This window comes from Ictidomys tridecemlineatus, chromosome 1 (genome assembly GCF_052094955.1).
Source record: "Ictidomys tridecemlineatus isolate mIctTri1 chromosome 1, mIctTri1.hap1, whole genome shotgun sequence".
In the NCBI taxonomy this organism is placed as follows: Eukaryota; Metazoa; Chordata; class Mammalia; order Rodentia; family Sciuridae; genus Ictidomys; species Ictidomys tridecemlineatus.
In genome coordinates, this window is record NC_135477.1 from 78,106,849 (window position 1) to 78,123,368 (window position 16,520).

General features: G+C 38.3%; 1 protein-coding gene across 2 annotated transcripts in view; it reads right to left on the minus strand.

Annotated features, from left to right (window-relative positions):
- Nucleotides 1-15,213: 15,213 nt before the first annotated feature.
- LOC101971738 (ankyrin repeat domain-containing protein 26) overlaps nucleotides 15,214-16,520 on the minus strand; it is a 110,099-nt gene continuing 108,792 nt past the window's right edge. For both annotated transcript variants that reach the window (XM_021732532.3, XM_021732531.3), the window contains one exon: nucleotides 15,214-16,314. In XM_021732532.3, the coding sequence (XP_021588207.1) occupies nucleotides 16,184-16,314 (131 nt within the window). In that variant the 3' untranslated portion in view covers nucleotides 15,214-16,183. The remainder of the gene's footprint in view (nucleotides 16,315-16,520) is intronic.

Here is a 16,520-nt window from a genome sequence, read left to right on the forward strand (position 1 = left end):
TCTTCCATGCAATGGGGGATACTGTACCTGTGTTGAGCAATAAAAGGTAAGGGAAATGAGTCCCTGTGTGTACATGTGAATATGTGGGTCCTTGGTATACCTTAGTAAAGATGAAAGTGTGGGGTGCCAGGCCATGATGTGGTGGTATGCATGTGACTAAAGGCTTTGTGAGAATGCCTTCATGAGGAAGCATGGGAGTGTGTTGCTGATGACCAAGTATAAGTGTGAGAATGAGCTGGTCAAGGTCCCTGTGTGGGTCAGCTTTCTGTCATGTGAAAAAAGCTAACTTAAAGGAGGAAAGATTTATTTTGGCTCACAATTTTAGAAGTTTCAGTCTTTGATCATCTGGCCCCATTGCTTTGAGCCTGAGGGGAGACAGAATATCACATGGAAGAAAGGAGTGGTGGAGGAAAGCTCATGGCAACCAGGAAGGAGAAGGAAAGAGAGAGGGAGAGAGGAGAAGGGGCCAGGGACAAGATATATATAGGCAAGGGCATATTCCCAGGAATCCATTCCCTTCAACTAGGTCCCACCTACCTCAGTTTTCACAGCCTCCCAATAGTCCAAATAGATTTGGATCTATCATCTACTTATGAGATCAGAGCCCTCATGATCCAATTACTTCCCTCAAAGTTCTCTCCTCCTCCACTGACTGTGCTGCATTGAGGACAAAGCCTTCAACACATTAGCCTATGTGGGGGTACTTCATATCCAAAGCATAACAGTTCTTCTCTAGAGAACCAGTCCATCACTGGGGCAACAGGCCTTGCAACTTTGTCAACACGACACCCAAGAGCTGCTTCCTCTGGAGTGAGTAGAAAGGTTCACTTGAAGTAGCCTGGAATAACTCACTGTGAGGCTCAGCAGCTCCAGATACAGACCACCTGTGGGCCTCAGCTATCTCTTCCTGGGTGTGAGGCTGCCTTTATATTCCCAGTGCCACCAAGTGTTGTTTCATAGTCATTCCAGTGAATAGGAGTTGGAGACAGGGTTACATTCTGGACCAGAGAAGTGTTTCCAACCACCTCTGTGGGCCCCGTGTCTCAGCAGGGAAAGCTACCTGGATCTCTGTCCATTGCTACAGGACAGACCAGGGCCTGGTTCCAAAAACCTCACTGGACACCCTGGCCAAGCACCAGGCATGGGAAAATCCTCTGCAAGTGGCCCAACATGGACTTCTGACTCTCTCCTAACCACATGAACCATAATTACAATGTTGCAACCCAGAGAACATTGTTAACTTGTGCACTTTTACTTCTATGTATAGTCTCCTGCCTATCTTATCCTTGGAGCAAATTGACCCTGGAGTATAAAATACTGTAAACAGTCCCCATTCTCATTCTCCCAGTTGGAATGAAAGGGCCTCTTCTTTACCTATCTTTTCTCCAATGTATGTTTTCAGTGCTTTTATCTTTACCCTGTGATAGACTGATGACATATTCTGGCCTCAGTGTCTTTTGAACTGGTGAGCTATTTACACAAAGGAAGCCTCCCTCAGGACTGTGAAGGCAGTTTGTGTATTATCCTGGGCCAGAGGATGATGACCTCTTCTGTCCCCAAAGACTCCAGGGACTGAAAGTCCTTTGTACGGAATTGGGGAGAATTTAAAACACAAATTTGTACTCTCAGAAGGGATTATATTAGGGACAGTTTGAGGGGCACAAAAATGTAAAATTTTCACCCTAGGGTGTCAAATATTGCACAGTCCTATAGTTATTCTGTCAAGGGTTTGAGGTACTGAACATTCTTTGAAACTCCACACCTAATACTGGGATCCTATAGAGCCAGTGGTTTCCCAACACTTTGTACTACCTCACCCCAAGCTAGCCAAAAGCATTAGGGAATTGATTTCCTGAGCCATCCATCCTAAGGCACCAAAAGTCACTTCTCCAGGTGTCCCTCTCAGGCAGCAGCCCACAGTTCTATGCTGTTGGATGCCACAGTGGACCCTTCAGGGGAACCACCCCAGAAATCGTAGGCTTTTATGTTTTTAAAGACCAGGGCTGCAAACAAATTAGAGAAAAGTCACCTGTCATGTAAAAGCCTCCACACTCCTCAGCAGGCCAGAGGAGTAGGTTGCAGGAGAAATGTAGAGAGGTGGATCATAGAAAGGTAACTAGGTAACCAAAACATAGCTGTTTCTGCAGAAAATAGAATTCTGTGTGCAGATCAAGCGTTTTCTGGGGCTACCATCTTAACTCCATTTCAGTTGAAATCAAGATGAGAACCTCCGTTTGTGCCAGAACATAGCCCCAGCACCAGAAACACTGCTAAGATGTGTGGCTGTGGGAACCACCAGGACCAGGACCACCAGGACTACTTGGCTGACCAGACTGTATCCACCCCATGCTAAGAACCACCCAACCTGGCCAAATCACCCTGTCTAGTGTCACAGTAAACCAAATAGCATTGCTGAATGTGTTGGTTGTACCTTGGGCTTGTGATACCAACTTTCTGTCTGGTCAACTGTCTGTTGCTTTGAGCACCAGCTACAGCAAAGTCTCACCTTTTCAGCAATGACATTTTTTGGTTCTAATTAGTTATACATGACTGCTGAATGCATTTTAATTCATTATACACAAATGGAGCACAATTTTTCATTTCTCTGGTTGTACACAATGTAGAGTTGCCTCATTTGTGCAATCTACATGTGCCTAAGGTAATGATGTCCATCTAATTTCACCATCTTTCCTACCCCCCCATACTCCTTTCCTCTCCTCCCTCCCCTTTGCCCAATACAAAGTTCCTGCATTTTTCCATACCCCCTGCCCTGATTAAGGATTAGCATCCACTTATCAGAAAGAACATTTGGCCTCTGGTTTTATGGGATTGGCTTACTTTGTTTAGCATGATATTCTCCAACTCCATCCATTTATCTGCAAATGCCATAATTTTATTCTCTTTTAATGCTAAGTAATATTCCATTGTGTGTGTGTGTGTGTATCACAATTTCTTTTTTATTTGTTTATTTATTTTTTATTGTTGGTCGTTCAAAACATTACATCTTTCTTGATATATCATATTTCACAGTTTGATTCAAAAGGGTTATGAACTCCCATTTTTACCCCGAATACAGATTGCTGAATCACATCAGTTACATCGGTTACATTTCCATTGATTTACATATTGCCATTCTAGTGTCTGATGAATTCTGCTCTCTATCCTATCCTCACAATTTCTTTATCCATTCATTTATTGAAGAGCATCTAGGTTGGTTACAAGGTTAAGCTATTATGAATTGAGATGCTATAAATATTGATGTGGCTGCATCACTGTAGTAGGCTGACTTTAGGTCCTTTGGGTATAGATTAAGAAGTGGGATAGCTTGGTCAAATGATGGCTCCATTGAAGGTTTTTGTAGGAATCTTCAAACTGCTTTCCAGAGTGGTTGCACCAATTTTCAATCTCACCAGCAATGAATGAGTGTACCTTTTCCCCAAAATCCTTGCCCGCACTTTCTGTTGTTTGTATTCTTGATAATTGCCATTCTGACTGGAGTGAGAAGAAATCTTAGTTTTGATTTACATTTCTCTATTTGCTAGAGATGTTGAGCATTTTTTCATATATTTGTTGATCGTTTCATATATTCCTCTGTGAAGTGTCTGCTCAGTTCCTTTGCCTATATTTTTTTCTTTAACTTTTATTGTTGGTTGTTCAAAACATTACATAGTTCTTGACATATCATATTTCACACTTTGATTCAAGTGGGTTATGAACTCCCATTTTTACCCCATATACAGATTGCAGAATCACATCAGTTACACTTTCATTGATTTACATATTGCTATACTAGTGTCTGTTGTATTCTGCTGCCCTTCCTATCCCCTACTATCCCCCATTCCCTCCCCTCCCCTCCCAACTTCTCTCTCTACCCCATCTAGTGTAATTCATTTCTCCCCCTTGATTTTTCCCCTTTCCCCTCACTTCCTCTTGTATGTAATTTTGTATAACCATGAGGGTCTCCTTCCATTTCCATGCAATTTTCCTTCTCTCTCCTTTTCCCTCCCACCTCTCGTCCCTGTTTGATGTTAATCTTCTTCTCATGCTCTTCCTCCCAACTCTGTTCTTAGTTACTCTCCTTATATCAAAGAAAACATTTGGCATTTGTTTTTTAGGGATTGGCTAGCTTCACTTAGCATAATCTGCTCTAATGCCATCCATTTCCCTGCAAATTCTATGATTTTGTCATTTTTTAATGCAGAGTAATACTCCATTGTGTATAAATGCCACATTTTTTTATCCATTTGTCTATTGAAGGGCATCTGGGTTGGTTCCACAGTCTTGCTATTGTGAATTGTGGTGCTATGAACATCGATGTAGCAGTGTCCCTGTAGCAAGCTCTTTTTAGGTCTTTAGGGAATAGACCGAGAAGGGGAATAGCTGGGTCAAATGGTGGTTCCATTCCCAGCTTTCCAAGAAATCTCCATACTTCTTTCCAAATTGGCTGCACCAATTTGCAGTCCCACCAGCAATGTACAAGTGTACCCTTTTCCCCACATCCTCGCCAGCACTTCTTGTTGTTTGACTTCCTAAAGGCTGCCAATCTTACTGGAGTGAGATGGTATCTTAGGGTGGTTTTGATTTGCATTTCTCTGACTGCTAGAGATGGTGAGCATTTTTTCATGTACTTGTTGATTGATTGTATGTCCTCCTCTGAGAAGTGTCTGTTCAGGTCCTTGGCCCATTTGTTGATTGGGTTATTTGTTTTCTTATTGTTTAATTTTTTGAGTTCTTTGTATACTTTGGATATTAGGGCTCTATCTGAAGTGTGAGGAGTAAAAATTTGTTCCCAGGATGTAGGCTCCCTATTTACCTCTCTGATTGTTTCTTTTGCTGAGGAAAAACTTTTTAGTTTGAGTAAGTCCCATTTGTTGATTCTAGTTATTAACTCTTGTGCTATGGGTGTCCTATTGAGAAATTTGGAGCCCAACCCCACAGTATGTAGATCGTAGCCAACTTTTTCTTCTGTCAGACACCGTGTCTCTGATTTGATATCAAGCTCCTTGATCCATTTTGAGTTAACTTTTGTGCATGGCGAGAGAAAGGGATTCAGCTTCATTTTGTTGCATATGGATTTCCAGTTGTCCCAGCACCATTTGTTGAAGATGCTATCCTTTCTCTATTTCATGCTTTTAGCCCCTTTATCAAATATAAGATAGTTGTAGTTTTGTGGATTGGTTTCTGTGTCCTCTATTCTGTACCATTGGTCCACCTGCCTGTTTTGGTACCAGTACCATGCTGTTTTTGTCACTATTGTTCTGTAATATAGTTTGAAATCTGGTATCACTATACCGCCTGATTCACACTTCCTGCTTAGAATTGCTTTTGCTATTCTGGGTCTTTTATTTTTCCATATGAATTTCATGATTGCTTTATCTATTTCTACAAGAAATGCAGTTGGGATTTTGATTGGCATTGCATTAAACCTATAGAGAACTTTTGGTAATATCGCCATTTTGATGATGTTAGTTCTGCCTATCCATGAACAGGGTATATTTTTCCATCTTCTAAGATCTTCTTTTATTTTTATCTTTAGGGTTCTGTAGTTTTCATTGTATAAGTCTTTCACCTCTTTTGTTAGGTTGATTCCAAAGTATTTTATTTTTTTTGAGGATATTGTGAATGGAGTGGTTTTCCTCATTTCCATTTCAGAGGATTTGTCGCTGATATACAGGAATCCTTTGCCTAGATTAATTGAGTTATTTATTTACTTTTTGGTGTTAAGTTTTTTTTTTAGTTCTTTATATATTCTAGAGATTAGTGCTCTATCTGATGTGTGTGTGTGGTAAAGATTTTCTCCCATTATGTAGGCTCTCTCCTCATGTTATTGATTATTTACTTTGCTGAGATAGGTGCAGAATCTATCTTTTAATTCCAATGTTCTTGATCCACTTTGAATTGAGTTTTAGGCAGGGTGAGAGATAGGAATTCAATTTCATTTTGCTACATATGGATTTCCAGTTTTCCCAGCATCAGTTGTTGAAGAGACTATTTTTTCTCCAATGTATGTTTTCAGTGCCTTTGTCTAATATGAGATAACTGTATTTAAGGGGGTTTGTCTCTGTGTCCTCTTTCTGTACTATTAGTCTAAATGTTTATTTTGGTGTCAATACTATGACAATTTTATCACTATAGCTCTATAGTACAGTTTAAGGTCTGGTATTGTGATGCCTCCTGCTTCACTCTTCCTGTTAAGGATTGCTTTGTCTATTCTGGGGCTCTTATTTTTCCAGATGAATTCTATGACTGCTTTTTATAATTCTATGAGGAATATAATTGGTATTTAATTGGGAATTGCATTAAATCTGTATAACACTTTTGGTTGTATGGCCATTTTGACAATATTAATTCTTCCTATCTAAGAACATGAGAGATCTTTCCATCGTCTAAGGTCTTCTTTAATTTCTTTCTTTAGTGTTCTCTAGTTGTCATTGTAGAAGTCTTTCACCTCTTTTATTAGGTTGATTCCCAAGTGTTTTGTTTTTGAAGCTATTGTGACTGAGGTACTTTTTCTAATTTCTTTTCCAGAAAATTCATCACTGGTGTGCAGAAGTGCATTTGATTTATGGGCATTGGTTTTATATCCTGCTACTTTGCTGAATTCATTTATTAGTTTTAAAAGTTTTCTGGTGGACTTTTTTGGATCCTCTAAGTATAGAATCTTGTCATTGACAAATAGTGATAGTTTGAGTTCTTCTTTTCCTGTTTATAACCCTTTAATTTGTTTTGTTTAATTGCTCTGGGTAGAGTTTCAAGGACTATGTTGAACAGAAGTGGTGAAAGAGGGCATCTCTAGTTTTTAGAGGGAATGCTTTCAATATTTCTCCATTTAAAATGATGTTGGCCTTGAATTTAGCATAGATAGCTTTTACAGTGTTGAAGTATATTCCTATTATTCCTAGTTTTTCTAGTGGTTTTTTTTTTTTAAAAAAAACACTGATGTCTTCTGCTATCCAATTGCTGTATTTTGTCAAATGATTTTTTTTTTGCATCTAGCGATGATCATGGTTTTTAAGTCTATTGATATGATGAATTATGATTATTGATTTCTGTGTGTTGAACCAACTTTGCATCCTGGGATGAACCCCACTTAATCATGGTGTACTATCTTTTAAATAAGTTTTTTTGTATATGATTTACCAGAATTTTATTGAGAATTTTTCATCTATTCATCAGAGATATTGATCTGAAGTTTTCTGTCCTTAATGTGTTTTTGTCTGATTTTGGTATCAGAATGACATAGCCTCATAGAATGAGTTTGGAAGGGCTCCTTCCTTTTCTATTTCATGGAATAATATGAGAAATATTGGTATTAGTTCTTCTTTGAAGATCTTGTAGAATTTGTCTGGTCCTGGGCTTTTCTTTGTGTGTATGCTTTTTTTAATATTTAGTTTTTAGTTATAGGTGGACACAATATCTCTATTTTATTTTTATGTGGTGCTGAGGACAGAACCCAGTGCCCCACACATGCTAGGCAAGCGCTCCGCCTCTGAATCACAACCTCAGCCCCTGTTGGTATGCTTTTGATGTCATCTTCTATTTCTTTGCTTGAAATTGGTCTGTTCAAATTTTGTATGTTGTCCTGATTCAGTTTGAGTACATTGTATGTCTCTAGACATTTTTTGATGTCTTCAATATTTTATATTTTATTGGAGTATAATTTTTCAAAGTAGTTTCTTCTGTATTTCAATAGTGTCTGTAATGGTATTTCCCTTTTCATCATAAATTTTAGTAATTTGAATTTTCTCTCTCCTTCTCTTTGTTAGTGTGGCTAAGGGTTTATCAATTTTATTTATTTTTTCAAAGAACCAACTTTTTGTTTTGTCAAAATTTTCAATTGTTTTTTTTTGTTTCAATAGCATTGATTTCAGCTTTGATTTTAATTGTTTCCTGTCTGCTAATAGTTTTGGTTTTGATTTGTTCTTCCTTTTCTAGAGCTTTGAGATGTAATGTTATGTCATTTATTTGTTGACCTTTTCTTCTTTTAATGAATGAACCCAATGCAATGAACTTTTCTCTTAGCACTGCCTTCTTAGTTTCCTAGAGATTTTGATACATTGTATTGGTGTCCTCATTTAGTTCTAAGAATTTTTTTAAAAAATATCCTCCCTGATGTCTTCTGCTATCCACTGTTCATTCAATAGTATATTGTTTAGTCTCCAGGTGTTGGAGTAGCTTTTATTTTATCATTGATTTTATAATTTCATTTCATATGGTTTGATAGAATACAGGGTATTATGTCCATTGTTTCTTTGTGTTTGCCAAGAGTTGCTTTGTGACATAATATATGGTCTATTTTAGAGAAGGATCCATGTGCTGCTGAGAAGAAAATATATTCACTTATTGATGGATGAAATATTCTATATTTGTCTGTTAAGTCTAAATTATTGATTGAATTATTTCTATGTTTAGTTTTTGTTTAGAAGATCTATCCACTGTGAGAGAGGTGTGTTAAAGTCACCCAGTACTACTGTAGTCTACTTGATTCTTGAAATTGAGAAGAGTTTGTTTGATGTATGTAGATATTCCATTGTTTGGGACATATATATTTATGATTATTATGTCTTGTTGATGTATGATTCCCTTAAGCAGTATGAAATGTCCTTCTTTATCCCTTTTAAGTTTGGCTTGAAGTCTACTTACATGAACTATGTAAACAAGCAGTTCATGTAAGTGGTATATTTTTTCCCAACCTTTCATCTTCAGTCTGTGATATCTTTTCTTATGTGATAAGTCTTTTAAAGGCCAAATGTTGTTGGGCCTTTTTAAAAATCCAATCTGCCAGTCTACATTTTTTGGTTGATAAGTTTAGGCCATTAACATTCAGGGTTATTACTGAAAGATGATTCCCAGACATTTTAGTTTATTTTTTTATTTTTAATTTGACTTGGTTCTCCTTTGATTGGCTTTTCCTTTAGTGTATTGACTACTTTTGCTGATTTTCATTGGTGTTTTTCATTTCTTCCTCATGGAATATTTTGCTGAGGATGTTCTGTAGTGCAGGCTTTCTAGTTGCAAATTCTTTTAACACTTGTTTATAATGGAAAGTTTTTATTTCATCATCAAATATGTAGTTTAATTTTGTTGGATATAAGATTCTTTATTGGCATCCATTTGCTTTCAGAGCTTGGTATATGTTTTTCCAGGACTTCCTAGCTTTGAGCGTCTGGGTTGAGAAATCTGCTGAGATCCAAATTGGTTTCCCCCCTATATGTAAACTGATACTTTTCTTATGTGGCCTTCAAAATTCTTTCATTATTCTATATGCTATGCATTTTCATTATAATGTTCCTTGATATGGATCTGTTGTAATTTTGTACATCTGGTGTCCTGTATGCCTCTTGTATTTGATTTTCCATTTCATTCTTCAGGTTTGGGAAATGTTTCTAATATTATTTCATTGAATATATTGTTCATTCCTTTGGTTTGTATCTCTGTTCCTTCCTCTATTCCAACAATTCTTAAATTTAATCTTTTCATGTTATCCCAGAATTTTTGGGAATCTGTTTATGGTTTCTTACAATATTCACTGTGTGGTCAACTTTATCTTCAAGATTTTGTCTTCATTATCTGAGGTTCTGTCTTCCAAGTGATCTAGTCTGTTGGTGATGCTTTCTAGTGAGTTTGGGTTTTTAATTTGGTTTATTGTTTCATTCATTTCAAGGATTTCTGTTTTAGTCCCCAGAATCTCTATCTCTTTATTGAGGTAATATTTTTCTTCCTGTATTTGCTCTTGTAGCTCTTTATTGATCTTTTGATGCCTGTGGTTGGTTTTTTGTATCATCCTTTATTTCACAGATAATTTTAATTATGTACATTCTGATTTTTTTCTCTGACTTTTCTTCTACTGTGCTAGCAATGGATTCTATTATTGTAGCATCTTGGTTTTTTTCAGGCACTTTCTTCCCTTGTTTTTTTTTTTTTTCATGCTGTTCGTTTATCTTCCCCTCTAGCAGTGTGGATCCATATTACAGTTTCTACCCTATAGACATATCTTGTCCCTGTAGGTTTTCCAATACCTCTCACTTAAGTAGGGGATCAATATTAACAGTACCCAATGCAAAAAATATGCAGTCTTAAACCAAATAGCTCCTATTAAGAGGTTTCCAGTTTTGTTACAATAACCAGAAATGGTGTGTTTGATTATTATCTATAATATAAACAGTAGGTTTGTGAAAGGGTCTACAGGGCAAAGAGAGAACCTGGAGGGTGTAGGATGAGATGTTAAAGAGGTAGGAGGTGAGAATATAAAGGTATTAGATTATATGAAGAATGAAAGAGAAATCAAAAGAAGTTTGCTGTTAGCAGAAAAGAGAGAACGAGATTGTGGAAAGACAGATAAGTGGGAGAAAAATAGAGTAAAAAAATTAAAAAGAGAAATTAAAAAATGTCAAAATAAAAGATAAAAGATTATACAACAAAATTATATTATACTATTTAGACATCCCAGTCCTTAGTAGACTAATTAATGAAAAGTACTTGGTTTCACAAATGTTGGGGATGTGAGGGTGGGAAAACAAGAAAAAAAAATCTCAAAGGAAAATTGAATGATTGTTTCTGTTGGAGTTCAATATCTTTGCTGCTTCCCTTCTCTTTCAATAGGTGGGGTTGTCTGGAGTTTTCTGGTGTCTCCATCCTCAGGATGGCAAAGGTTATTAGGTTGGGAGGGTTGGTCTTAGAGGTGAAACTCCTGGAGGTGGAGTATAGTACTTGCTGGTTCCCTTTGGAAAACTGCATACCAGGGCTCTCCTTTAGGGTCCACTCATGTGATATGGATGCCTGGTATTAGCCCCTTACATTATCTGTGGACTCCACAATTCTTGGTCTCTCATTTAGTCTCTAAACTGTATCTCTCTTGCTCCTGCTGTGTCTACTTCCTAGTTAGAAATGTCTCTCTCCAGAGATTGTGAGGACTGAGCACAGAGACCTAGATGCCTGTTGTGCAGAATTGTTCTGTATTGGGCCGATTGGGACCAGGCTTTGAGAGCTGTGGGCCAGCCATGTAGATAAAAGTGCTGGATCAGGTTGGTGGCTGGGGTAGTTTTGGGAGACTGTAGTTACCTTGATATTAGGCTTCCAGGCCCTGGCTAGTGTCCGAAGATGAAAGTTGCCTCAAGTAAAGATGGCAATGGTGATAGTGGAGGTAACCAAAAATGGCAGTTAAGGTGTCCCAAGATGGAGGTGACCACTTTCAGAGATGGGGCAGCAAGGGTGGGCTGTATGGTAGCATTGGGTGGCCTGTTCAGAGATGCAGCCCTGTGGCATGTGGTATTGTGGTTGGTGGCTGCCTCCAGGCTCTGTCTAGTGTCACAAGGTGGAGGCTACCACGTGGAGGGATCTATGGCAGTGGTTGCAGTGTTCCAAGATGGAGGTGGCCAGGGGAGCCCTGCATTGATAGATGGGGAGCTGAGTGTGGTGGAGGTCTGTGAGACTTCAGTATTAGTCTGTCACAGCAGATGTCCCAGTAATGGCACTGGAAGCAGTAGCAGTTCTTCAGTGTCCCAAGATATCCAGGCCAGTACGTTCAGGGGCTTCAAAGTCTCAGGAATGGAGTTGGGTGCAGTCAGGAAGTTTGATGCTCACCCCAGGTGAATGAGACTGGAGGAAGCTGCAGTCTATAAAATCTGGCATGGACTCCATTTCTCCTTTCTTCTGTGCCCTCAGCTCCAACATTAGTATTGAATCCAGGCAAGCTGCTGCTTGGAGAGTGGGGGAGGAGCAGGCAAGGAAGAGTTAGGGATCCAAATACTGAAGACCCTTGCCAGGGGTGATATGAATAGGGTTGGTAATGATGTAGAACAGATGAGGCTCTACACCCAAGTAATTGGCAGGAAGCCAGTTTATTGGCTGCAGCCAGTCCACAGTGCCTTTCCTCCTCTGGAACAAGAGTCTAGAAACTCTTTGGACTTTATATCCTGTGTGTGTGTGTGTATGTGTTGGAGTCTGGGCTTGGAGGTTTACATTTTTCAAACTAATTTTTTTCTTTGAGTTCTCAGAAAGTTCTTTTTATTCCTTGTTTTTTTTTTTTTCCAGAAACTTCAGAGGTTTTATATGTCTCACCACAAAAGCAGGAGCAATATCATCAAGTCCATGGTTAAACTTAGTTCTTATAAGAGAGCAACAGGAAACAGGAAGTCCTAACCACAATGATCACTTTTTTTTTTTTTTTTTTTTGTGGGCACTGGGGATTGAACTCAGAGGCACTCAACCACTGAGCCACATCCCCAAAATACAAAATATTTTGTATTTTTATCTAGAGGCAAGATCTCACTGAGTTGTTTAGTGCCTTGCCATTACTGAGGCTGGCTTTGAACTTCCGATCTTCTTGCCTCAACCTCCCAAGCTGCTGGGATTACAGGTATGTACCACCATGCCCAGCTTACACTGAGCTCTTGCGGAATTTTTTTCTGATATTCTGTTAACAAGAACAATTATGGTGAGGGTCTTCTGGGTGGGGGTCTCTGGCCTGCTTCTTTTCCCCCTTTGATGATTTGTTATTTAATTATTTAAATTAAAGATCATCACCATCCTCTTGACCTAAAGTTTTATATAATGCCATAATCTTAGTTGTTGTCTTTCTTTTAATAGCTGATTCTATAGTAAACTCAATAGTTTTAATTAAAAGGGAGCCAAACATGGAAGCAATAAACAAGTTTAAAGCATAATACCTACTAAGTCATTTAAGCTTTTGAATCTACCATGAGTAGAAAACCATAGCAAGCAAAGGCTGTAGCAGTTTGATTAGTAATATTTTCCAGTACAATTTGAGAGTAATCCAGTTTAGCATATAAATTAGACCTCTATAAGCTATAGCTATAGATTGTCATTTCCTGTCCCTTGGTCGCCTTGTTAGCCTCTAATGCCAGAAGAGCTATGGCTGCAAGGGCCCATATACAAGGTGACTAGTCTTGAACCATAGAATCCAGCTATTTAGAAAGATAGGCCCCTAGATGGTGCCATGTCCCCAGCACTCCTACAACTATTCTAGACCATGGATGGACATACAGAGGAAAAAAAGTTTTCTGTGGTCAAGGATAGTCCTAGTTCAGGTGCACTGGAGAGTGCTTGTTCAATGCCCTCAAAGGCTTTTTTTTGTTTTGTTTTTTGTTTTTCCACATCAGAGGATCCTGCCCCACACCCCCCATTTATGGCCTGATAGAGGGGTTTGGCCATAACCAAAAAGTTAGGGATTCATATCTGTCTGAATTCAGCAGCACGTAGGAACTTTTTGAAGGGAATGGAATTGAACACACTGTTCCCTCTGGTGTCCCAGTTGACATTGTCTCTGAGTCCGATAAAAACCAAGGTACTTAACTTTTCTTGGATAGATGTGGACTTTCTTCCTTTTGAGATTTTGTAGCCAGTTTTATATAGGAGAATGAGTTGTGTCTATTTCATGCAGTTTTCTCAGGTTCCCAGCAACAGATCAATGTGAATGCATATCAGAGGTCAGCCATATTGTTTTGCAGGAAAGGCTCTTAAAAAGCCCTGTGGCTGCCTGGTTCAGATCAACTGTCCTTCAGCTGGGGACACTGTTTCTTCCAATGGCCCTCTAGAAGGAAGAAGGCACATCGGCTTAGTTTCAGCCTTTTCCTGGGATAAGGTTGTCTTCCCATTTATGTTTCTTCAGCCCTGCATCTGGACTTAATTTTAATACTTGTTTTGGCCTTGTCTTAGTGGGACTCCCCTTTGAGTGACCTCTGGGTTTGCAGTGAGGGTGGCTGCAAGGAGACTCATCTTTCTTCATCTTTTGGTCTGACTCTTGGTCTCAGTTAATGAAAACTGTGGTAGCCATTTTAATCAACTCACTGGTAATTTTTTTTTTTTTTTTAGCAAAGTCCTGCAAAGTTCTAGGAGTTTTCTGTGAATGTCTCTCTGGGTTTATTTTACCTGCTTGTTGTCTGGTGTCTTCAGGAGTGAAGAGTTGGAAGGTCTCACATAGTCATTCATAGAACTGGCTGGGCCTTTCATCAGGCTTTTGGAGTACTTCTGATATCTTGTTCATGTTAAAGCCTCTCCTTCTCCCTTCTTTGAGGCTACCTATTAGGGCCTTTTGATGTTTATCTATAAGAGGTCCTCCACTTTGTTGGGGTCCCACCCTGGCTCTGTGTTGGAAAACTGGGACTGGACATAGGCTTGGATGTTGCCTTGTGTTTCCATAGCGTGTTCCTCTAGCCACTTTAAAGCTGCTTGGTCACCTTGTCTGCATTCCTCCGTCAATCTAGGTGGGTTGGTGTGTCTGCATATTAGACTGCATCAGCTCAATCATGGCGTAGAGTGTCTGTGTGTGGGAGGAAGTATGATTTTTCCAGTTCAAGAGATCAATGGTGGTGAAGGGCTGGCACACACAAAGGCTCATGGGGAAAAATTGGTTTCCTTTATGTCTTGTCTTTGTCAGGTTTTTCCTCTGTTTAGTTTCCTTTAGGTGGGTCTTAGAGGCTATACAGTCTAAAATAACATCAACTTGGACTGTCCTTCCAGACAGGCTCTCAACCAAGAGGGTTGTTTCTGTACTATCTTTTGCCAGCAATCAATATAAGGGAATTGGACTGGGTGTCCAGGGGTTCTGATAACTATTAAAAGGACCTCGCCAATGACACTTTTGTCTAAAGATCCTTCTGGTGGCCATCCTACCTACTTGGCCATTCTAATTCACAGAGAATTAGAGAATTTTGTGGAGTGAGTTTCACCGCATAGTAACCATTAAAATATTAAAGTTTTCTAACATACATTTCAAAAGACTTAGTTTTCTTTCTGTGCTTCCCATGTTCTACCCTCTGTTGGTATTACACAAAGACTTGTTTCATTTATCTCCAGGTATTCCCTTTTCGGGGACTTATGGTCTTGTTAGCCTTTCAGGTCAGTATCAGCCCCTGATCTGGAGCTTCTACCTAGATCTTGGTTGGTGGAATTCTGCCTCAAAGTGTATGAGGTACCACAGAGCGGTAGGTCGGGAAAAAAACTTGCTTTGGCTTTTGAGTAGGGTCAGAACCCCTCTGCTGTCTATCTCATTCACATACTTTCATACAGATATGTTTAGAATGAAATATCTGTACTGCCCCAATTCCACAAATTCTAAAACCAAAGGAGTCAGTTTCCCCTCTGCTTACCGACCCTGAACAGAGACTACTTGGGTGACTCCCCAGGTCTTTTTTGAACTCCTTATTCATAGTCAAATGGTCCATCAGGTAAGCCATTGAAGGAACAGCAGCATACATTGGGGAACCACTTTATTGAGCTCAAAACAGTACACTATCACCCTCCAGGATTCATCTAGTTTCTTTACCGGCCTCATTAAGGAGTTGAAAGGACTATAGGTGGGTCATATCATGCCCACTTTTTCCAGCTCCATGACAGTCACAGTTATCTCTTCTTGCCCTCCAGGAAGTTTATATTGTTTGGTATTGGTGATATGCTCTAGTGGTGGCGGTAACCTTAAACTCTGTAGCTAATTTTTCTGATAGTAACCTGTGTCCCTTCATGCTTAGAATATTTACTTATTTGTTAATTCTCTTGTGTGTTAAATAGCTTTGCATCACTGAGCAAAAAAGTACAAATAATGAATATATACAGCTTATTATTGGGATATCTGGCAAAATATGAACAAGCTTTGTAGATTAAATATTAATACTGAATCAATTTTAATCTCCTGACTTTGATTGTTATACTATAGTTTCATAAAATAATTCCATGAGGAAAGAACAATTAATTAGTGCTTAAAATAAAATAATGCAATAAAATTAAAATTATATAAGTTTGATGGCAGTGTAACTATTGTACTACGTTAAAACACTGACAAGGGCTACAGTATCATTATACCAAAATGATGTTTAAATTTATAGACATATATACTAATAAAAATTGAAAAGTACAAATAAACTATCACTAAAATGATATTTCATTCTACCAAAGTATTAGTGACAAGACAATTGTTTGGGTACTGTTTAAATAGCTGGCATTTTGAGAATTTGAGTATGCAAAAGTCAATAACACTAGTTTTCACTCGCAAAATCCATTTAAAAGTTAGTGACAGATGCCAAGAAACAGCTTAAAGTATTATATATTATTTCATCATACATATATGATAGCCAAAAATATTTTACTTCAAAATTTTCACATCATACATGTCTGGGAAACTATGTTAACTATTATATAAACAGTCTAATAGATGACATGTTATCTTTTAGATCATGTATTTTTTCTTTAAAATCTCTACATATTCTTGTGATGCTTCTGAAAGTAGATCTTGACTTGACTTATGAGTAGATCCTAGGGGAGAAGCTCTAAGGGACCCAGATTCAAGTTCATCAGCCACTGGAGAGAAAAAGAAAGAACTATATTATCATAATTATATTGTTTATTTAAACAATATAAAATTAAAATTGAGAATTTTATCAGTGTTAATATGTATGTATATTTATAATTCAGAATCACTATTAAATATAACTTGTTCATTGTTGCACACTGAATATCATTATAGCTGGGTATCAGAGTTCTGGTTTCCCCAGTCATCAGTTCAA